Source organism: Anguilla anguilla, chromosome 1 (assembly GCF_013347855.1).
Source record: "Anguilla anguilla isolate fAngAng1 chromosome 1, fAngAng1.pri, whole genome shotgun sequence".
NCBI lineage: Eukaryota > Metazoa > Chordata > Actinopteri > Anguilliformes > Anguillidae > Anguilla > Anguilla anguilla.
Window position 1 is genome coordinate 25,255,151 of NC_049201.1, and position 23,023 is coordinate 25,278,173.

Consider the following 23,023-nt stretch of genomic DNA (forward strand, 5'->3'; position numbering starts at 1 on the left):
GTAATCCGTTAGCGTGTGCCATCCGTGGCCCCCATGAATGAAACCGGAGGCTGGGTAGAGACGCAGGCCCTCCTTTTGGCCCTTCCCCTTCCTCTTCTTCGTCATTACATCCACGGCCTCATGCGGCATGTGATGGAGTGTGGTTGTACATTGGGATTTGGATTTGGACGCAGGATGTCAGTAAATTCCAGAGAATCACTCCTGTCCCTTCTATACACACTCAAGCACAGACACATACAATCACACACATAGACACACACACACACTCACGCACACATTAAATTTAACAAAAGCATTTAAATACCTCCCTTTGAGTTTTCTGGGTTTATTGGTCCATTTATTGTCTTACTTTTGCGAGAAAAAAAAGAGTTCATTGACATTTTAATGAACTCCTGCGTGGATATCTCCTGGATTTTGGTTTCTTGCTGAGCCCTTAATGGCCTAATTGAAGAAACTCGGGGGCTTTATTAGCACAAGCAGATAGGATCAGCAGGCTTTTATACGGGGCTGCTCATAAACCTGCAGACCACATCTGGCCTGAAATCTGGATCCCATAACTGCCGGGGGTGTCCACGGTGAGGCCCCACCCTCCACGTCCCCCCGCAAGTAGACTGGAGATCAGAGCATGACCCCATATTACCTCATTCCACTGTTTCACAGAGCATTAGCATGTGCTCCCAGCTTTTATGTCTTTTCAGATACCTTGACGTGCGTATGTTATTGTTCAACCAATATTTAACCTGGAGGTTGAAGAAAGATACTTAAAGATGCCGCTTGAAGGTTGCTGGGGCAGTGCGTGTACGCCGTGCGCACTTAAAAAAACTTTCACACAGAATGGCCTGGGGGAAGAATCAATACATTTTAATTTAATGAAGTACCGCTAAGCTTCAATGACAGATTCTGCTCTGCCACTCTGAGTCTCCTATAGGGATTTGGAATTGAGTGAGGATGGATGAACTTGGGGGGGGGGGGGGGGGGGGGGGGGAGAGAGGAGCTTAATTAGATTCAGGGATGGAATTGATCGTGAATGGTAATGCGGGTGTCCTGCAGGTGGGTCTTCGTGTTGCATCTGTTCTTGTACAAAGCCAGGCAAGCAAGTGCCCTATCCATGCTCCTTACAGAGTACATAACAGTATGGGACAGATACATGACCTGAATTCAGTCACCTCTGGATGCTTTGCTGTTCATCTGTCTTTAATGCAATTCAGCAAGGCCTGCATCAGGCTAAATAGGTCATAGTTTTCTTAGCCCTAAATGCTTGCACAGTGACTTTGGTGGCTGGTCCTGGAATCACAATATTAAAGCTTGTCTCTGTGCCCACTCCAAATTGTGGAGACGGACTCTCTGTTTGTGTTGTCTCCAAATTGTAGGAAAGTGAAGATAGGTCATTGTTGAATGTGTGTGCGCATGTTGTAGATTGCTGATAGCTTAGCGGCCATTTTGAAATTGGGGGGCATGTTCAGAAGCAACAAAATGGTACATGAACTTAAAATAAAAAAATAAAAACAGGACTGAACTGAAAGTCTGCTTGCAGAATGTTGCGGGTTTGGCAACTGCAAGGGCGATTGTATGAAGCATGTATTCCATGGCTAATGACATATTTTAACTTGCTGCAATATGTTACCCTATGACCAGTCAAGCAGAACCAACATTCTGTCCCCCGCAGCTGGACCACAAGCTATTTCCAAAGGAGTGTTGCTAACTGCAGTAAACCATGCAGAGTGAATTTCCAGTTCAATAGCTGGCAACTTCAGAATGCACCAGAACATTCTGCCTTTTTAATAAACCCTGGGCCCACTTCCTGCCCCATGACCTCTGACCCTTGACCCTGTCTCACAGGACTCCAGGAGAAAGGAGACCAGCGAGTGCTTCGACAGCGGGGTGGACGGGCTGACGGCGGACACCAGCTCGCCCTCCCAGGGCTCCAGCCTGCTGTGGCACCCGGGGGCGGCCCCGCAACCGGCGGCCCTCTGCGAATCGGCCAACGGCCTCCACGGCAACGACGCGCTGCGCCAGAACATCTACCAGAACTTCATGCGCGAGCTGGAGACGGGCCGCGCCGGGGGCGGCGGCGGCGGCGGCGGCGGCGAGCCGCACGAGCCGTCCACCGGCACCGAGGACACCAGCAGCGGCTCGCTGGGCTCCCTGGAGCGGCTGGACCTGCGCTTCGAGAAGGAGCAGGGCGTGGTGCGGAAGGCCGGCTGGCTGTCCTTCAAGCCCCTCCTCACGCTGCACAAGGACGGGAAGCTGGACATGGTCCCTCGGCGCAAGTGGAAGCAGTACTGGGTAACGCTGAAAGGTAAGGAAAGGCCAGGGGAAGGAAGCGGTGTCGCAGTGGGTGGAAGTGACGTCGCAACCTAGGAGTGACTGCCCATTGCTCACCCCTCAGTTAAGATGAGCTCAGATTCTAACAGCCAAGGTCAACTACTAGGACAGGAGATGAATATTAGCAGAAGAAAAAAGCTGCACCTTTTCTCAAAGCTTGACAACTTCAATTTATTAAAAGGGTCAATAGCAGCACCGGTGATTTATGGCACACATTGCTCTATTAGCCACGGATCTTACTCTTTCAACCGCCTTGCAGTTGATGGAAGCCTAGAGCAGGGGCACAGTGGAAGCTCATGTCTCTACATGACCACAGCACAGCTACAAAGCAAATGTGACCATAGACAGTGACTCAGCATCACGTTACTGTTGCCGACTGGAGCTTCTAACTTCTCCTCATGCAAATTCATGCAGTTCTCTACTGCGAATCCACAAACTAATCATAACCTACAGGGAACAGTGTTCATGTTCCAAAGATGCAAAGACTGCCATTGCTCATAGCATTTGGGTTTGTGTCTTTTTTCAGAACATTCTTTCTGGTTTTAACAAAATTTACAACATACTTAACCGACCAGTTGGTGGCTAGAATAATAAGTGGAATCACATGCGACTGGAATCTCCAAAATCCGTAACTAACTCCCAAATTGCCACAATTATTTTCCCCCAAAATCTATAATCTGTGAATTGAGTGACATTTCAGTCAGCTTGACCTCCATCGAAGCACACATGCCCATTGCGTGATGCTCTCCAAAAACAGCATATCACAGAAAAGCCGGAAGTTGTGGTTTTATTTACGTTGAAAATCTGTCTCTGCTCTGTATATTACAATGGAGAGCTGCAACAGGATGGGTTTGTAAAGGCTGTTTGAAGACTCACTTCAGGTCCGTGGTTTTTCTCCGTCCCGTCACCTAACTCAGCTTCCTCCCCTCTTCTTCGTCGACACCTCCTCCACTTCCGCATCTTCGCCTTACCTCCTCTTCTTCCTCACCCCCTCTCCTCCAACCCTCTCCCCTTTCTCATCCTCCTCTTTTCTTGCCCTCCCCCCAGGCTGCACGCTCCTGTTCTACGAGACGTACAGGAAGAGCTCGGCGGAGCAGGACGTGTCCCCGCGCTACGCCCTGCTGGCCGAGGACGGCGTGGTGCAGTCCGTCCCCGAGCACCCCAAGAAGGAGAACGTCTTCTGCCTCAGCAACTCCTACGGGGACGTCTACCTGTTCCAGGTGCGCGCTCCTCGTTCAGGACTCCCTGCCCACGAGCAGAGTCCGCAGGGACGGGTGGGGTGGGGGGGGGGGGGCAACCGCAGTGGAACTCGGTTCAGTCTGGCGTGGCACGTTTGCGTTTCCGTTAAAAACGTGTTCTGACCGCCCCTGCCTACGTGGCCCGTGTGTGCGGGACACGCGGTCCTGCGGGTCTGGTTCCTCTCGCGTCGTGCGAGCGGTTGGTGTCGACCCAGCGGGGAAATCAGAACCAGAGAGAAAGCCCTTTAACAGGAATCCCTCTTCTTCCGCCGCTGGAACGTCTCGCGCTTTGCGGGTGGCTTGGAGGGGTGGCTCCTTTTCCCTCAGCCTTGCACGTTGTGGCGACGCTTCTGCGATCTGACCCCGCTCACCGGATTGGAGGCACTGCTGCGCGACGTGAAGGACAGAATGGCGACCTGCTGTCTGCCCTCATTAGGACTGCGGTTAGGTTTCTGGTGTACGTAGCGCTGTCTCGCTGCCAGGCGTGCGTCTGCCCTCAGGACACGGTTACGTTTAGAAAACCTTGCCTAGAGGGCTGATGGGAAGAAAATGTGAGTGTGTCTGTTTGTCAGCTGTTGGGGTTTGCTCTCCTTTCGACAATTTGGAAGCACAGAGCCTTTTTAGAGTTTGCGTTTGAAGTGCTTACGAAGTGTATACGTGCATAATTGCATACCAAAGGATGTGTAAAAAACAGGTGTGTAGGAGAAGAGTGTCACAAAATGAAGTCCCTGTAAGCTGTTAGCAAATGTTTCTGTATTCACTCTTTTGTTATTGATTTGAGGAAGGTTTGAGGTTGACTACCTACCAATTTGCATTGGGCCGTGTTTCCTTTGCAAGAAAAGAACCGTACAGAAGGGACTCAGAAAATAACTTGTTTCTATATGAGAGTGCTGACCCTGCCCCCTTCTCTCCGCAACCCTCCCTGATTTGTTCACAAAGTGCCTCTAATTCTATGTGAGAGTGTTGACCTCAGCCTTCTTCCTTGACAACCTTCCCTGATTGGTTCACAGCACCGTTCTGTTCTTCCTCATTAGGCCACCAATCAGACGGATCTGGAGAACTGGGTGACAGCGATCCACTCGGCCAGTGCCTCCATGCTGGCCAAGCGGCAGGGCAAGGAGGACACGGTGCGGTTGCTAGGCAGCCAGACGCGAAGCCTGCTGCAGAAGATCGACATGGACGGCAAGATGAAGAAGATGGCCGAGTTGCAACTGTCCATCGTCAGCGACCCCAAGAACAGGAAGGCCATTGAGAGCCAGGTAAGGGAAGTAGGCTTGGCAGGGCGCAGTCTGGTGCTTCTGGGCATGGCAACTCAGGGATCAGGTTTGAAGGCTTTATGTACAAAAAGGCTTTCACCTTGTTTCTGATATTCCTTGCAGTGCATTTTCCAGTATTCAAACCCTTATTGAATACGCACACATTTGTACACTTACATCCATCTGCTGATTTATGCACATATACGTACGGTGTAAATTGCGTGTGTATTTATCGGCACCTGTATTTGCGTGTTTATGCAAATATTTACTCATTCACATGCACAAAGTACAAATAAAACAGAATCGTGCATGATTGACGCACACACACACGCACACACAAACACACACACCTACACACGTATGTACACACACACACGCTGGTCATGGTATGCAGGTAATGCTCTTTTTATTACACTCTGAAAGTAGATGTAATGACACAATTGCCAGAAGGTAAACGTGTAAGTATATGTACCCCCACCAGTGGTGATGCACACTGAGGACTGTCTATAAACTTCTAGCACCTTCCACCCCCCCACCACGAACCAGTTAATAAAGCCAGTTTATAAGGGGGCGATTAAGGCAGGAGGCAACTCTGCCCCTGAGCCATCCCCCTATACTGGCAGCCAGGAAATTGGTCCCATTTCAGTCAGGAAACAAAACCTCAGTCTCAGCAACCAGATGTGAGAAGTCTAAGAGCCAGACCTAGAGCTCCGCCCCCCCATTTAATTAACACAGTGATGTCATGGTCCCCACTGGCTATCTTTCCTTCAAGGGAGCAAGAGTTGCAAGTAATCGTAGTTATCATTTCGAATGTGATTTATATAGCACCCTCAGGGCGGAAGTGCCTCACATAAAAATGTGCCATAAAAACATGAATACCAAAAAATGATTAATATAATGAATAACTAATAGAGTAATATAGCAGTGGTTGTTGAAAATTGATGGACTTTGCATTGTAGGTCATTTTAAAAGGTGGGCCATAAAGCAGCTTTGATTAGTGCAGATAGTAGATGTGGAAATGGAGTGAAAGTTCTCCATTTTCATTTTTCTTGGTGTTAAGTCATAGTCTGTGTACGGCCACTGTTTCCTTTTACCGCAGTACCGCCGGCCTTAACATCTGGAGGCAGGGCTAGGGGTCAGGAGGTGGGACAGGGTAGGTGAAGGGGGGTGCTGGTCCATGGCCCAGAGGGGTTGATTGATTAGGATGGGGTTGAGGGGAGGCATTCCAATCAGAGGACTGACCTCTTTGATGTCCCATCCCCTGAAAATCAATACCAGAAGGTGTTTCTGTGACAGTCTGCAAACTGACAGTCGTGTCACGGTTCAAAGGATGCAGCATCTACATCTTACGAACTGGGGTAGACAGAAGACAATAAACAGAGGGACCATATCTGCATGGGAAAAGTGTTTCACTCTAAACGCAAAATGTTCTTAGCAAAAACAGCCAAAAAACCCCAAAACCAAACCATAAACCACTGTCTTTTTACTATATAGGCCCAGTTCCCAACATCTCTCTCTGTCTTTTGATCTCATCTTCATTCTCTCTCCCTGTTTGCTTTATTGTCATGACAAACCTATGCATATACAAATAAAAAAACCCAAAACATTCATCGAAAATAAAATCCATTTGCTTAGTCATGTTCCTTTGCTGCTGTCTTTCTTGCTCTGTCTTTCACTGAATACATTACAACCTTTTCTTCTCTTTAACTCACTCTGTTTTGCTCCCCTAGTCTCTGAATCACTGTAATTTAATGTTATTCTCTCCCAGTCTTCCTCTCTCATTCCCTGCCAAAGAGCCCCTTGCACTCTGCTGTTCCTATGAGCAGTGCTTCATGTCCAGATACCTTTACCACAGCTTGCTTTCCATTTTCCTAGCGTCGTTATTTATCAAAGGATTTCAGGAAGCAGTAACATTGCATTCGCGTCCAATGAAACCGCACATCGTTGCGTTAGACCTCCTCCGATCAGCAGCAACACCTTCAAAGTTCAGCTCCGTTTCAACGTCTCGTCCGTATAGATCAGAAGTGAAATATGGCTTTCAGATGCCAGGGCTGACGCCGGCGGTTCCATCGGACGCAGAGCGCTGGAAAGGGTGTCTCCTGTCAATCCGCGTTAAACCTGATTCCCCGCTGGTTCCCGCAAGAGGGACGTGACACCACTTTTTCGGATGACTGCTTTAAATCTTCTCAGCGCACGGCTATTCTGCAGTGTCTCTAGGCGCAGCGCACCCAATACTAGTTCCTGCGTATCGTTAGATTCGCACAGTGAGGTCTGTGAAGGAGTTCCAGGGGTTCCTCAGCTAAATTGGGAAAAAAATATTTTCAGATTTAAAAATATTTTGTTTATATCACCATGTTTCATAAATTGCATAAAAGTTACTGAATGCGGGTCTATGTACTGCATTTATCCACACTGCCAGAAATTGTGCAATCATGCAATTTACCTGTGCAGTATGTAATTATAGTATAATTATCATGCTGGCCCATTTATGAAATGTATTATTTTTATTACCATTTACTGTTTAATAAGTGATTATCGCATAGCTGTTTGGAGATATATATTTATAGCCCCAAACAGTAAAATAGCACAGAATGATTTATGGTTTAAGCTGTGATTTAAAATCTGGAACTGAGGGTGAATCTCTAGTATACTGAAGGAGAATGTTCTAGAGTTCTGGGGCATGGGAACTAAAAGCTGGTTGTCCTCCTGAGACCAGCTGTGATTGATTTAAGTGTTTTCTCTATGCTGTAAGGTACTAGCATGTATCTTATGCTTGTACCTTAGGTATCATCCTCTGTTTGCCTTCAAAAACCAAAAATAAAGTTTTAAAATCAGAAGTGAACCGGGAGCCAGTACAGGCTATAGCTACTGGAGGAATGTTTTCCAACTTCTTTGTATTGTCAGCACTCTGGCACTCTGCTACATTCTTGATAATCTTGTCTTTTTCTGTGAAATAATTATGGAGGACAAAGCATTGGATTAATCCAGTCTAGATGCTATAAAAGCATGGCTCATTTTCTCAGCATCAGACAGAGATAAAAATGACCTTCATTTTTCTTTGCTTTTGAGGTTATAAAAAGAGGTTTTGGTATGTGTTTAATATGGGATTTCATATTTTGATATGACTGTAAGATTACTCGCAAATTTTAGAACTCAGACTTTAAGTTCGCCATTTTAGAGGTAGGATCCATGATAAAAAATGAAGGATTAGCTTCACACCGCACGTACAGTGTCATCATCAAGCACGTATAGTGAAAACAATAATAATCCTGGCAGGTATTATTTTAACTGGTTATTAATGCTAATGTTAATGATAAAATTATAATTTTATTATCAACATTACTGTTCTCTCATCAAAGCGAACAGCAAGCAAAGCACAGTGTGAAAACGCTCCAAGTGTACAGGACTGTGGATTTCAGTTTCAGGACGCCCTCCTGGCTGAGTTTCATCGCAGCGAATAACAGAAATGTCAAGCGGGCTTTGGAGATTAGATGCATAACCACTGACCCCGCCAGCCCTGTCCCTCTTCCCCCGGGGCTATCTGGTACATCTGAAATCAATTTCACACCCCCTTCCTCCTCCTCCACCCCCCTTCTTTTGGAATGCAGATCCAGCAGTGGGAGCAGAACCTGGAGAAGTTTAACATGGACCTGTTCCGCATGCGCTGCTACCTGGCCAGCCTGCAGGGCTGCGAGCAGCCCAATCCCAAGAGCCTCCTGGCCACCGCCAGCCGACCCTCCAAGATCACCCTGGCCCGCCTGGGAGTCTTCTCCGTGTCCTCCTTCCACGCCCTGGTGAGTGTGTGTGTGGCTGTGTGTGTGTGTGTGCGTCCCTGTGTGTGAGTGTGTGCATGTGTGTGTGTCTGTGTATGTGTGCATGTGTGTGTGTCTGTGTATGTGTGCGTGTGTGTGAATCATGGGCAGGGACTGGCTCTTACAGTTCATTGTTCTTTTGAAGTCTAATTTGATCTTTGGTGCTTTTGTCTGGCATAAAAAAGTCTACCCCCAGGACTTGTTTGAATTCACTTGGAAGTTTTTTTAATGTTTAAAACCACACAAAGAGATCTTGTCATTCAAAGACTGTTTCTTGGTAACAACTATTCACGAGTGTTCACGTTATGAGAAAAATAAATTGTGTTGGAGCGATTTGAAGCCATGTAAAACCGGGTATAAACATTCCTCTACAGATGAAATATTCCTATAATTAGAGTTGAGAAAACGCAAACATAAGTGAGTTTTATTCTCCCGAGAATGCGGGTCCAGAGAGCGAGCGTTTTTTGTCTCTCCCTCAGATCTGCTCCCGAAACGAGGCCAGACCCAAGAAGCACTCTCTCTCCTCGCTCGCCCAGCAGCACTCCACCAAGAGGCGGCTCTTCTCCTCGCTCAAAGGCCTGGACGGCCTCGCCAAGAGAGGCCACGAGCCCCGGCCTTCTTCCTCGCAGGTGAACGCTCGCGCCCGGCTCCCGCGCCATTCCCCGCACAGCGCCACTGATGAGCGGCGGTATCGTCCCCGGAATTTTTAGCGCTGACCTGAAATCAGGTTCCCTGGCCGCTCTGCCAGAAATAACCACGGCGGCCATGTTTCTGTTCATTTTCTCACAAAGAGTTGAAGCACCTGCTAGGCATATCTAGAACTGAGTATTTTCCTTCCATACTTTCATACTTTCAAACCGGCACATTGTCTTAATGTTTTATTCTTTTTTTGTTGCAATCAAATGTTTACTGTTCTTCAAATAAAAGGAGCCTACACACTGAACATACATTGTTAACATAGTATCTCTTCCGATACCCACCCACACACACACACATACCCCTCCAACAGGACCTTGAGAAGTACACTGTTATGTCTATCAGTGTCACGTTCAACATGGAAATCCATTCTGCCTCGGTGTTGAGAGACCCAGCAGCCCTTATAATGAGGTCTTGCTAAACGGTGCGTGTTCTCTTGCCGGACGGGGCAAAATCACAGAGAAAGGGAAAAGAAATGGAACATGAATTATTAAAAGCCATATGTGGTAAATTGCTGTGACCTGTCCCCGTGGAAAAGAACAGATGGTTCTGGAAAGCCCTCAAGCCATTCGCTGAATTTTAAGCGGCCCAAAACGTTTCTGGAGGACCCTCTCCTGGATTTGCACTTGGCCAGGTTCAGTTATTATTATTATTATTTTTACATTGACAACTGGGTCTTGAGAACCTTTGTTCAGTCCCCACGGGTCACGTGGAGAAAGTCCTGACCCCACCTCTCTGGAACGTCACCTCGCTTATCGAAGAGAGCTACCGCACGTCCCGTTTATTCTCACTTCCTATTTCTCTTACTTTGCTTTTCCAGTTTTTTCTGTTCATCCCAATTTGCAATTTGCATTTTAAGTAGATTTTTAAGTGAACTGCACTCTTTTTTCAGCTTTTAGTCTAAGAGGTATGGAAATGAAAGATCCACACTCAACATTTTCCAATAAAGATGAGCCTAAAGATTAAAAAACAGATCTTATTTGAACATAGTTTCCCCCTTTTGAATGCCTTTCTTATCCTGGATGGGCAGTGAAGATTTTCAAAGACTCACAGATTCATTGAGCATCCTATGTCAATTAGCCCTTTGAAGAGTAGGTTTTTTAAAATATTCTAAGTCAGTTTTCTAGAACTCCATTTCTTTCAGTAACCATAGCGATTGTTACATCAGCAATAGAATCACAGTTAATCACATCTTTGTGGTCTTACACCTTAAATGGTTAAGGAGGGCGTAGACTAGCACATGGCTCCTCCATAATCCCCTTCTTGCCTCTCGCCCTCACAGCCCAGCGCTGGTGTGGGTGGTGTTTGTTTCTCGACCACGGGGCGCATGGCCGTGTTGAGGAATAATGCTTTATCTTGAGTCGCCACACAGGAAACCCCAGCTGTCTCCTTCTCATGCCAGGGACTCCTCGCCGAGCACACGTCTCTGCCAGTGCAGGAGCGCTAGCAGACATTAACAAGAAGCAAGCACTCCCTTAGACCTGACAGATGTGCTGGCTCGAAATTTTTCCAATTTGCAGGCTAATCCCGCCTAGCGTCAGACTCCCGTCGGCTTCCTAAATTCTAGGACCGGCGTCGCTCTCTGTGCCCGCCCACCTGGGTCCGTCATGCCCTCAGAAACCCGCCGCGTCAGCAAAAGCCGCCGCCGCACGGTCTCTCCATGCCCCGCCCTTGCCGACGCAGCAGCCTAAATTTAAATGCTTCCGTCCCTTGCCTCCCTGGGGTCTGCCCCAGTCGGCCTGCCCCCGTTTTTGGGCAGGAGGACACATCCCCGCGATTCGGTGAAGGCTCGGGTAAAGGAACGGGGCTGCAGCAAAGTCAGATTTTGATTTGTAGATTCGTAAGAGAACTTAAGTCTCTAAAATTAGGCAGTTTTGCAGCGAATGCGTTTCCCGCTTCACCCCCGCTGCCCCATTCGTCAGATGTGGTTTAAAAAACTTTTTTCCAGACCGCGGTCGTTTACTTATTTAAGAGGGTGATTTAATGTATTGCTTATTTATAAGTGCCATGGTTAGAGGTACAGCGGCAGTGTTCTACTGCTGAACTGAACATGCAAAAAGAATCTGTTTTTTCTTTTAATAAAAAAGAGCAAGCTATGTGATGTGATCTGGGCTGTCCTGCATCACGCAGATTCCTGTATTACAGCCTAGAGAATTCAAGGTCACTGTACTTGTCAGTCTACGGTTAGCCATTCAAGCCAGAACTGGGAAGTCCTTTAAGGTATTGAGAGGAGAGAAACTCCGCTGTTATGGAATGACTGGTGAAAGCGAGACAGACGGCGGACAGCCTGTGCGGTGGCAGCAGTGATACAGCCGGCAGCCGACTCACCACACCGGCCGAGCCAGGCCCGTTTTAACTCTTCCACCGCATCGACCGTTATTTTTAGGGAAGTACTGGAAGTTATTTTTTCCCCAGAATGGAAACGAGTGGAAGAGGCTGGAGGCTGAAAATAGTTTCATATATATATATACATGCGTCTGTGTGTGTGTGTGTGTGTTTGTTCATGTTTGTGTTGCCCTTGGTCACTGCGAGGATGACTAAGGGTTTTTTTTCCTCAGTGAAGTGGTTGGTACAGTACTTTTTTTTCTCCTTCTGTCTTTTAGGTCTTTGATGGAAGTTGTGAGGGACAGCTAAGCCCTCTTCCTCCCTGCAGCTCGGAGGTGAGTCACGCCTTCCATGTCTTCTGCTCACATTTCACACAGTCTACTATTGAGGACCTGGGTTCCCTCAATGTATGGAAGACGTGTCCTCTGCTCACATTTCACACAGTCTACTCTTGAGGACCTGGGTCTCGTCAATGTATGGAAGACGTGTCCTCTGCTCACATTTCACACAGTCTACTACTGAGGACCTGGGTCCCCTCAATGTATGGAAGACGTGTCCTCTGCTCACATTTCACACAGTCTACTACTGAGGACCTGGGTCTCGTCAATGTATGGAAGATGTGTCCTCTGCTCACATTTCACACAGTCTACTACTGAGGACCTGGGTCCCCTCAATGTATGGAAGAGATGGACAGCAGGCCGTCAAAGACTTTATTCAACACTTATTTTTCCTTATCAAAATGATAAAAATACAGTTACACTTACTAATATGTTTGATAAACGTTTTTCATTAAAAAATTTGATAACACTTTACTTGAACCCTTCTACATAAGGCCATAACACCTTAAGAAAGATGTCAGAAGATGGCAGAACAGATGATGTCAATTTATGTCAAATGTCATCATTTTTATTGGCAAATGTTATGACAGATGATACCGATAAAAGTGTGACATTATGTAATTTGACAAAAGCTGTTATGCCATCTTGTGGCAGCTGTTATGTCACGCGTATGACAGTGTTATGTCAGCCTTATCCCGAAGGGTGCAAGTAAAGTGTCGCCAAGAATTCTTTGGCAAGAGGCACCCAGTTCACTTTAAACATGGTTGAAATGAAAGAACACACCCTAGCAAACAAATGAGTGTTGCGTGTGTGTGTCCTGGCAAATTGTGATATTGTTTCCAATTTCCTGTGACTGGTCTAGGTCAGTGGTATAATAGTGGAGTCTGCAGTCACACATATCTATGTATATTGCTGTCTCTCGTGATTCATCATGATGGATGACTCATAGACATCACATAGATCATCGCAACAGCATCACATCCAGAACATGCCATTCATCCAGCGTAGGTTCATCATTTTCCCATCTGAAGTAAATCTCATGTGATCCATCACTGTGTCTAGTTCATTTTCAATTGAGCCTTCTCAGTCTGGAGTCCTTTAGCTCTATTATAAATCCTCTGAAGTTGCTCCTGAATTTAGAGAGCTCATGTGCAAAAATACTTTGTGTTGTCTAGCAGAATTGCAATGGATTGTCTGGTAGTTTTTATTCCGTAATGTAAAACACACAGTGAACCACAGAGCTTCCCAGTCAGTGTCAACTTTGACGAGGTGAATTGTGGAGACCAGACCCCTCGTTTTACCCACAGTGCTTTGCATTTTATGCAGTTGGTCAGTTGGGGAGCTTCAGAGCGCCCCACAAGCATGTGATGCTAAACTAACATGAAAGAAAATCCAGGCCGGAACAGAAATGGAGCTGTAGATCTTTAAATGTACGCAGACTGTCAACACCAAAGATGACACCTTGAGAGCATGTTCTTTTTCTACTTCTTAAAGATGCTATTGGACAACACCCAGTTACAGTTTCTGAGCCAGGCCATTCCAAGTGTGTTGGAAAAAACTGGTTAAATCATTATTTATGATTTCCAGGATAGATGTTTGAAAACACCTTATCCTGTACTAGTAAATGTATACTGTATTTACCTCAAGGGGGCACCACACAACTGATGGATTAGGAATAGTCCACACTGTAAGGCAGAGATACGTACATCTGGCCCACAAGGCCAGTAGTATTGCCGGATTTTCTTTTCTGCCTGACATTTAATTTATTGATTAATGCCACTGATTAGCCAGGGATTTAACTCACCTGGTTTCCCAGGTTTAAATCAGTCTTGATTAGAGTGTAAGAAAGGATGCAATTTGAGAAAAAAATATGTTATTTTAGTTTCAGCTGAACTTTCCAGACTGACAAAATGTTGATTTCAATTGTTTGTCAAAGATAAAGACAAATGGTGACTGAATCACAGCCAGTATCAGTTCACCAGGCCTATCTGCACGTAGGGAACCAGGCCTCTCTGCCTAGTTGTAACAGCAGGCTGGCAATCTGTTGACTCTGCAAAGAGTAAACTGTAGATCTCATTGTGTGCAAAGGGATCTTCATTGGCTGGCTCGCTCACCTCAGGGGTAGAGGCCCTCCATCTTGGCTCCGGGGGGGCCCGTTATTCCGCAGGATTTCCACTACGCTCCCAGAATCTCCCTAGTGCTGCTGGAGAGAGGAGCCACTCATAGACCCCGTTACCACAGCACACAGACAGACACCTTTTACAGTTCTCCTCCTCTTTTCATTCCCAGCCCGTACCTTCCCCTGCCCCACTGCACTCTCATCTGTCTCTCTTCCTGTTGGCTCTGTATTTGAATGCAATGGATCTCTGTGATCCCATTGGTGATACCCTTTCACTTCGTGTTGTGTGCAGGGTATGCTGAGAGATCTTGGATTTCCCTACATAATCCTAATCGAAGCCCATCTAAATATGTCCTTCAGTATGTGCAGTTTTGCAATCTGGAAAATGTATTCATCTGCAACAGCTATGGGGTTAGGGAACATGCAGAAAATTACGACAGGGGCCCCTGTCCTAGTTCTGGAAAGCTCATGGGTCTTCTGGATTCCTTTGTTTTTTCAGGATGAACTTTAGCTGAAGCAGCTGATTACAGAGTTGACCCACTTCACTTGGTTTCCTGGGCCCAAATTGGTTTTAACGTTGAAGCAGGGTTTTGGTGTTGAAGTGAAGGGCCTACTACAGGCTGCCTTCTCTCCCTAACCCCACCCTTGGTTAAAGTAGTGCCTTGTGTGTGGCAGAATGAGTGAGGGTGAGAGAATATTTCCAACCATTTTAGAACTAAAGAAAAGGCTTTTTCTTCTCTGAATAGGACTTTTCCATGGACGTCTGAGTTGGTCTCAGAGTCTGTGACTACTGCAGTGACATAGTGGCAAACAGTTTCCAGTAGCCTCAGAAATACAAGTCCTTCTGTGCAGAATTCACCCTGACCGATCCCAAATGTTTACTCTGCGTATGAGTCATTCGGGTTTGAAAACAGAAACGCGTCTATTCCTTAGCGAGACGGCTTTCCACAAGCACGAACAATTATTTGGTTGTTCTGTTTATTTTTTCTTGTTAGTTTTGTGTACTGGTGTGGATCTTTTTTTTCTTACATGCTCGTGTGGCTTTCTTGTGGCGCATTTCTGCGAGTCTGAAGAGCTGTAAGATGACGACCGCCATTTGCATTTCGGAGACGCGAAGTCTCAGCCCGAAACCGAATGAAATGGCGCTTAAATGCGGAATCACGGAAGCATGAAATTACCGGTGACCTCCTCGTGGCCATGTGACTGAAACAGCAGATGACTCTTTTATTTTTATTTTTTGAGGGGGGCACGGCAATAGTGAGAACAATCAAAACGCTTCTTCATTCTGGCAGTAATTAGACTGCGATGATCGTTATTTCGATTATAATTACTTGAATTTCTAATGTCTAAAATCAAATCAATGATAAAATCATAAAGATTTTGTAATTAGCAAAATCTATTTGGATTCTCTTCAGCCCCTTTACTCTGTGCCTGTTTAGTGTTGGTTGCATTATTAATTTTTTTTCATCCTGTTTTTTTCTCTCCTGCCCTCCTCAAAAAAATAGGGACTGGATGGTTTGGCTAATCTCTACGCTGCAGCCTTGTGTAAAGGCAGCCACTGGGACAGGTGCCCAGAGACTGCGTGCTGCGTTTATCTGCCGGACCACAGGGCCGTCTCCGTGCCTGTAACGGGTGACTTAACGGCGACGGACCTGCTGTCCTCGGTCTGTAAGGTAGGTACTGGGAGTTTGGGATTTTTTGTTATTGGGAACAGTAGTCCTGCACCTCATTAAAAGGCACTTCTGTGGATGGCCTCGTAGGTGAACTTTCCTCATGTGCCTGAAGGCACAACATTTATTTTTTTCAATTTTGACTTTATATTTCAAAATGGAATGTTTCTTGAGGCTTCTTGAAAGATGCAAGGGATTATACGGGTCAGTGAAGAGGTTGATGGTAGGGGCATGACTATAATGTATGTATAATAATGAACCAGGTGTTTGCTAAATGTTTGAAATGCTTTTATTTTGAAAATAGACTCCAAAAGAGGATTATGGGAGTGGTGAGGGGAAAAACAAACAAAAAACAAAAGCGAGTTGAGATGTAAACTACCACAGGCCTTTTTGTTCAACAGTGATGTAGTGGTTTATTGGTGTGTCATGACACAGGGTCAATACCAACTAGCTGAAACAATGTTTCCACCATGGATGGGAGAGCAGTTCAGAGAACTGGCAAAGTGGCTTTCTACAGACTTTTAAAGCAATCCACAGTGTTTTGGTGGACAAAGGCTACTGTACAACATTGCATCTTGTGTTGCAGTTGTCAAGGTGTTGTAGTCTGTGTTGAATGCACTTTGACCTGTTAAAAATTAATTTAGAGTTGTGTTGTCAGCCCAGGAGTTATTGTATGTCTTTGTTTTTTTTTTTTTTGGAATTGATCTATGGGAGGTTGATTTTGTAATTGTGGTGTGGAGGGTGGGTTGGTTGGTGTGGGTGGGGTTTTCTTTTGCGCACCCCCTACAGTTCCTTCACAGGCTCCATGTTGAAAACCAGGCTTTAGGTGGAGCGGCAGAGGCCTGAAAGCAGTCAAGATTATTATCACCTGTGACTTGCAGTTCAATGCATGTTGAGCGTATCCAGGCCACTGCTCTCTTATTTGGAACACTACTTCTCTTTGTGTTACCATGTATTGTTAGGACCCCAATACGAGTGCTCATTTCTGTTCTGCCCCCGCTCTCGCAGATGAGGCAGCTGGACGCCCGTCTGCACGGCCTGCGACTGCGCAGGTGCATGGGACAGAGCGTGGAGGTTGTCACGCTCGCCCCCAGCGAGCTCATTCAGGACCTGGTAAGGCCCCAGACGCTCGTTCATACACGTGCTCCATCAGGGTTATCCTAGCCCCATTTCTCAGGCTTACAATATATCTGTCTGAGGCTCTATTAATTAGGCAATTTAAAACCTGGAATCAGGACAAGCATTGCCCTTATGTTTTTCTGCACAAATTGCATACTTGTTGATATTAAGAGCATTGTAAGTTTTTACATTTTATATTTGTAATAAATGTCTGATGTGCAGTCATAGCTGGTGACTGCGATGTTTGTACTTGTGCGGTAAACATTTGGTACATTGCAGCCCATAGTATTTGTATGAAAAGATGTTAAAATGTTACATTTTGAATGTCGTTTACTGATGGATTCTGATTGGACTGTGCTTTTCTGAAATAATTGTTAACAGCTGTATGACAGCTTGGAGGTCTTCCCCCTGGATGTGTTCGCCCTGCAGCTGTCCAGGCCCAACGACATCTCAGATTTTGGTGAGTTTCAGGGGAAACTGGGTGCCCATTCTGCCCGTGACCCCGGTCTTGCCCTCTCCTCTTTCATGCCTTTAATGTTTGACCTTTGACCTCTGATCACAGGGTTTGCTGTGACGGGGCATGTAGACGGCTGTGGGCACAGCCACATCTTCGTGAGCGAGACTCTCCCAGATGGACTGGCTTTCAGTGAAGGTACCACGTTGTTTCTTTTTTTGGCTTTTATTCAGTTTGGGTTTAAAATATATTATATTCATATAGATTTTAGACCAAATGGCGTGTAGACGCTTGAATGTTTTGCATTGCAGATGTGAAACGTCCCTTTGCTTTCGGACAGAGTATTTCTGTCTGTTTTCCGTATTGAGAACAAGTGGAATCTGTTTAGGGCCTGGCGTGACCCTGCCTGGACACAGGGCTGCATTCATTCTGCACAAAGAGGAGGACAAAAAGAAAGCCCGCTATTCAGTAGTGCTGCAGTGTCGGGGAGAGTGGTGTCATTTCCTCACTTCCTGTGTGTGTTTGTGTGTGTGTGGGTGTGCGTATGCCTGTGTCTGTGTGTGCCTGTGTGTGCGTGTGTGTGTATGCGTGTGTGTGTGTGTGTGTGTGTGTGTATGCCTGTGTCTGTGTGTGTGCCTGTGTGTGTATGCCTGTGTGTGTGTGTGTGTGTGTGCGTGCGTGCGTGCGTGCGTGCGTATGTGTGTGCCTGTGTGCGTGCGTGCGTTTTTGTGTGTGTGTGTGCGTGTGTGTGTGTGCTTGTCCTGTTGGCAGGGCTGAGGCCGGGGGATGAGATCCTGGTGGTGAACGGGAGGACAGTGTCCATTCTGGAACTGGGACAGATCCAGCCACTTTTCAGCGGGCAGACCCTGGACCTGACACTGAAACGGGAAGTTCTCTTAGCCCCGCCCAACTCTGAACTCCAGGACCCTGGCCCCCCTGTCCCATCAACTAGCCAGTCCCAGCTTCCAGAGGACCTCAAGGACGGTCACAACCAGGCCCGGACCTCTGGAGGTGAGATACCGGTGATCCGGTACAGTAGCACTGTTTCACACACACGCACACACACACACACACACACACACACATTCACACACACAACCTACACCCGCTCGCGAAACCTTACAGCTGCACGAACACAACCCTACAATAATACACACTTGCTCCCTCCAAACACAATTTTAACGTTGTAAATGTTACATTATGCAAATACTCAAACATTGTATTGTGACACTACTGTCGCATTATACTGAAAAACCACTGTAATATTACACAATAACGCGACTGTCACGTTATATTTCAACTCATAATGAAACATTCACAGTTCAACTCAACTCCAAACAACAAAATGTCCATGCGGTCAGAGCACCGGTTTTGTAACCTATTACTGTACGACCTAGAAGCGTGTAGGCTATAAAATCCCGTTTGCCAATTGGTTACCGACGCATAAGCTGACCGGACCGTCGACTGGGGGGAGACCCGCTTTTCTTGACGCGCTTGCAGGACCGCGTTTGGGAACAAGCTTTGCCGTCTGTGACAGACGGCTGCGAGTGTCACTGCAACAGCGCCATCGCTCAGTCGGAACGCTTCGGCTGTCGAGCCGTTCTTCGCACAGAGGCGACTGGGTGCCCATGCTGTCCGCGTCCAATTATCCTCTGCAGCTGAGGCATCTGTCTGTGGCCTGTGTTGGATTTCCCAGCTTGCAGGGCTTTATCATAGCAGATACAATTGTAGTCTTGACAGTTCAATCTTACAATGCTGTCAAGAGGCAGCGGTTTTTCCTTCATACCGCCACGCGGTAGTTGAAATTCCGAAGGTGGCTCGATTTAAAATAAACAGCGAAAAGAAACATTATTTTAAGTTTACAAGAGTTACAGTGTGACCAAACAATAGTCACTCAAAATGGATTAGGAGTCAGTGGTTATGAGAACTTGGTGTCCAACTGACATGTACTGCGCTGTGGAACGTACTATCAGAGTCCTGACAGAGTAGCCAGATGGTTTGATACTGAGATTCAGCTGTGCAACACAGGGGTTCCCAAACTTAGGTTTGTGCACCTTGGAAGGTCTGAAGGAGTCCCCGGGGATCCTCATTAAAACTTGAAACTTTGGCTGTTCGTACTTAAGATGTTATTTTTGTTTCCTTGCATATTTGAAAAACGACATATTGTTTACACATTATTGTGATCCCTTTTTCGTCATTTAGTATTGGTTTAGGTGGTGGTCCTCCGCCACAGGGTAGTTATTTTTAGGGTTCTAAAGAAGAAAGTTCTAGAAGCTCTGGTCACATGGTTGCGCCCGGGTGAGTGTGCTGTCGATCGTACAAACATCTCCATTCGCTCAGTATGCAGTGTGAACATCCCGCCCAAGACCTGCTAGGGACCCACATTCACGTCTTTTGGTCCCACTCAGTTTTCTTTTTCCTCTGTTGCTGACTTTGGGTTATAATACATTTGTTTATTCACTCGTATTCCTTTCAAGGATACTTGGAGAACCAGCCTTTATCATGGATCATTTATCTGAGTCCACAACATATACCGCCAAGTTATTCCATGCCTTTAGAACTAGTGGAAATAATTTTTTTTGCATCAGTGTGAATTGTATTCTGAAGTTTTTGATAATTCCAAAGGAATTTCTACTAAATACTTACTAACCAGGACTGCAGATTGTTGGGGAATGATTTACAGTTCTTTACATGACAGAAGGCATTTTTGTCACAGTGCTTTTCTGTTCTGAACGAGACACCAAAAAGTAGGTCAATCTTTGGGCGAAATTTCATCCGAAAACATGCGGTAGCAGTGGCTTCCCCTTTTCATCAGCATGTTTCATCAGCACCAGCTGAGCAGCAAGTGCCTTTAAAAAGGGCTTGAAGAGCAGGACTTGAAGTTTCTGAGTCGTAGAGACACAGACATACACACACACACACACACACACAGTTTGAACAGCAGCTCTGTTATATTTACACTAAGAGAACCTGCAGGGCATAAGAATGGTAAGCTACGTCTTGATATCTCATTCAGGATTGTTGTGTTTAGTAACTTTTAACATTGCAAAAATGCTTGTAGTTGGAGTGACTGTATTATGCTCAATCATATTTGTACATAATATAAATATTATCTTGCACTGGGTTTCCCCCAGCTTAATATCATGCGTGTTCTTTTGTATGTGGCTGTTTTTGACCAGTGTATGTTTTCTCATTTTAAATGGAAAAACTGCCCTGGTTTGAACTCTGGCAGAAGCGCTAACTGTGAAGTGAACATGTTGTGGCAGTCCCACCAGCTTGCCACTAGAGGCCGCAAGTGAACAGCTGTTCAGCGGCCTGGCAGCAAGAGACAAACCGCGGCAAGATTACATACAAAATGATACACCCGGCCAGCTCTGGGTGGACATATTGCAACAGCCCCCCCCCCTTACCCGCTGCATTTGATTATGAAAAGATAATAATAGACTCTGAGATTTTTCACACCTTTAACAGTTAACAGGTCCAGATGGAGATGGATGAGATGGATGAGTGTGAGACATTGAAAACCCTCAAGACCTCTGCCTTTCTGATTTAATATTGCTCTGAGCCCACAAGGATTCTACACAACATTTTAAATACTGTGGAGGTTTGAGGACACGGAGCCAAACCATATTTGACCCATGGTGCTTTATAAAAATGTTATGTGATACCCTGCTATTGCATAAGAAATAGTTCTTAACTGTTATCGCTTGGGTCATATTTGCAAAATAATTTAGCTTAATGATCATTAAAAAAGGCCCCGTAATGGGGGCTGTGTCAAATCTTCAAAATAAAATTTGTTTTAATTCATGAGTAGTTCCCTGAGCTACGGCTAAACCTAAAGGGAGAGTAAGATTAGCAGATCATGGTATAGCTCTTTATGCAAATATGTAATCCAATCTGTTACTGTAGGTGGTAACACCAGAGCAGAATAGCATGGCCGCAAATAACCCAGGCATTTACAAACCGGTGGTGCCACAGGCAGAAGCAAAAAAAAGGATATTTTTACGTATTAACATTAGCATAAACTGTTATTATAGCCCCTTATTTTACGCAAAATAGCTGCTTCCTGTGACTAAATGCATTTTTGTGAGTATAAATAACCTTCTCAATCCCATTTTTATAATATTTGAGTTTTCATCTCATATTTATGTGTTCTTCTGGTTCAAGTAAGGCCTGAATTGGGGGATTAATGAGCATGCTCTTTAAAGAGATTTCTAAAATGCCGTGCAATGGGTGGGTGGGGGGGGTGGGGGTGGTTGGAAGGACAACAAGGGTCCAGTAATGAGATAGTATTTTTGAACGAACCTGAACGGAATGTGGTAATTAACTGATTTGAACTGTGCTTGCTTCAGACTAAAAGTGGTGGTCTTAAGGGTATGCAGTGAGTTTTTCTTTGAAAAAGAAGGGGAGTTTTACACGGCGGGGCTACAGCACCGGCCCTGTGAGTGTCTGAGGCCAGAGAACTCCCCGGGTGAATGGGCTAGCCGTGGTTCAGAGTAGGTTAGGAGCATGAACGCGGTTAGCTTGATGCATTACAATCTAACGTAATGCATTGCTTAGTGTTCTCTACCGACAGTATGGCCCCTGTTCTTACAGCTCTTATGATATGGACATTATTTTGAATGACATTATGACACGGTAAGCCCCTATGGATAAGAAATTATTAAATAATAATGCTAATGAATAAATAATCACGGTTCGCATGTGAATTAATCTGCTGCGTATGGGTTGCTGGTCTGAGGATCTGTGGAGAAAATGGAAGGACCCCCAGGAGCAGGCCCAGTGTACCCTGGTGCTCTGCCTTTACCTGTGCTGGACCAGGAAAAGCAGTTAGCATGTTAGAAAGAACTGCTAGTGAGCATGATTGTGTTCACTTATCCAACACATGCTTCATAAGTTTCCAAGCAAGCTAAAAATGAGCTTTGGTGTATATTTGTGTATTAGAGCGAATCAAGATATGACTTTGGACTTATGGCTTTGACAAGGACTGGCTGTGCATTCTTCTTCCTCCTTACACTTTCTTATGTTCTTTGTGTATTACACTGAGAAATATTAGTTTCAATCCCTCTACTTTGTTTTCAGGCAAGAGGACCACTAAAGAATAACAGAATGATTATTTATAACCCATCCCCCCCATACATTTTATTTTCAACGCATGAGTTTATCCAAAGTTTGTCTTAAGCACACAGCTGTCCATTTTATAACGCTTGCTAATTGCTGGTGTCCTGGGTTGTGCTTAAGAGCTTGATAGAGGGTTAGGACAAGGTTTAGTTTTTACTTCTGGATTATCCAATTTTTTTACTAGTGGGATGTGACGCTATATCCTCATATATTTGGATAAGTTAAATATGTTTTACAAAATGAATGGCTTCACTGTGCCTTGCTTTGTAATTTTTATTGAATTGATATTTCAGTTGTTTTTCATCCATTTGAATTGAAAAATCTAATAGTTAATGCACCTAACATTCAATTGTATCATTTAAAATGAGTGGGGGTGTCATAGTCTCATGTATGTATGATGCATTAAATTATATCTGGGATTGTTCAGTCCAGACAGCTGAACTGTGTCAGCAGTGGGCATTATGAAATTTATTTTAATGAAACTGCACCCGCTCTTTGTTACATTACATTACAGGCGTTTAGAAGACGCTCTTATCCAGAACGACTTACA

The 23,023-nt window shown here is 45.5% G+C and overlaps 1 protein-coding gene across 3 annotated transcripts in view; it reads left to right on the forward strand.

The window, feature by feature from the left end:
• tiam2a (TIAM Rac1 associated GEF 2a) overlaps window positions 1–23,023 on the forward strand; it is an 89,665-nt gene that overhangs the window by 40,308 nt on the left and 26,334 nt on the right. For all 3 annotated transcript variants that reach the window (XM_035387767.1, XM_035387776.1, XM_035387783.1), the window contains exons 4-14: window positions 1,840–2,299; window positions 3,373–3,545; window positions 4,598–4,822; window positions 8,428–8,613; window positions 9,111–9,260; window positions 11,931–11,987; window positions 15,615–15,782; window positions 16,788–16,892; window positions 17,280–17,358; window positions 17,461–17,550; window positions 18,124–18,363. In XM_035387767.1, the coding sequence (XP_035243658.1) occupies window positions 1,840–2,299; window positions 3,373–3,545; window positions 4,598–4,822; window positions 8,428–8,613; window positions 9,111–9,260; window positions 11,931–11,987; window positions 15,615–15,782; window positions 16,788–16,892; window positions 17,280–17,358; window positions 17,461–17,550; window positions 18,124–18,363 (1,933 nt within the window). The remainder of the gene's footprint in view (window positions 1–1,839; window positions 2,300–3,372; window positions 3,546–4,597; window positions 4,823–8,427; window positions 8,614–9,110; window positions 9,261–11,930; window positions 11,988–15,614; window positions 15,783–16,787; window positions 16,893–17,279; window positions 17,359–17,460; window positions 17,551–18,123; window positions 18,364–23,023) is intronic.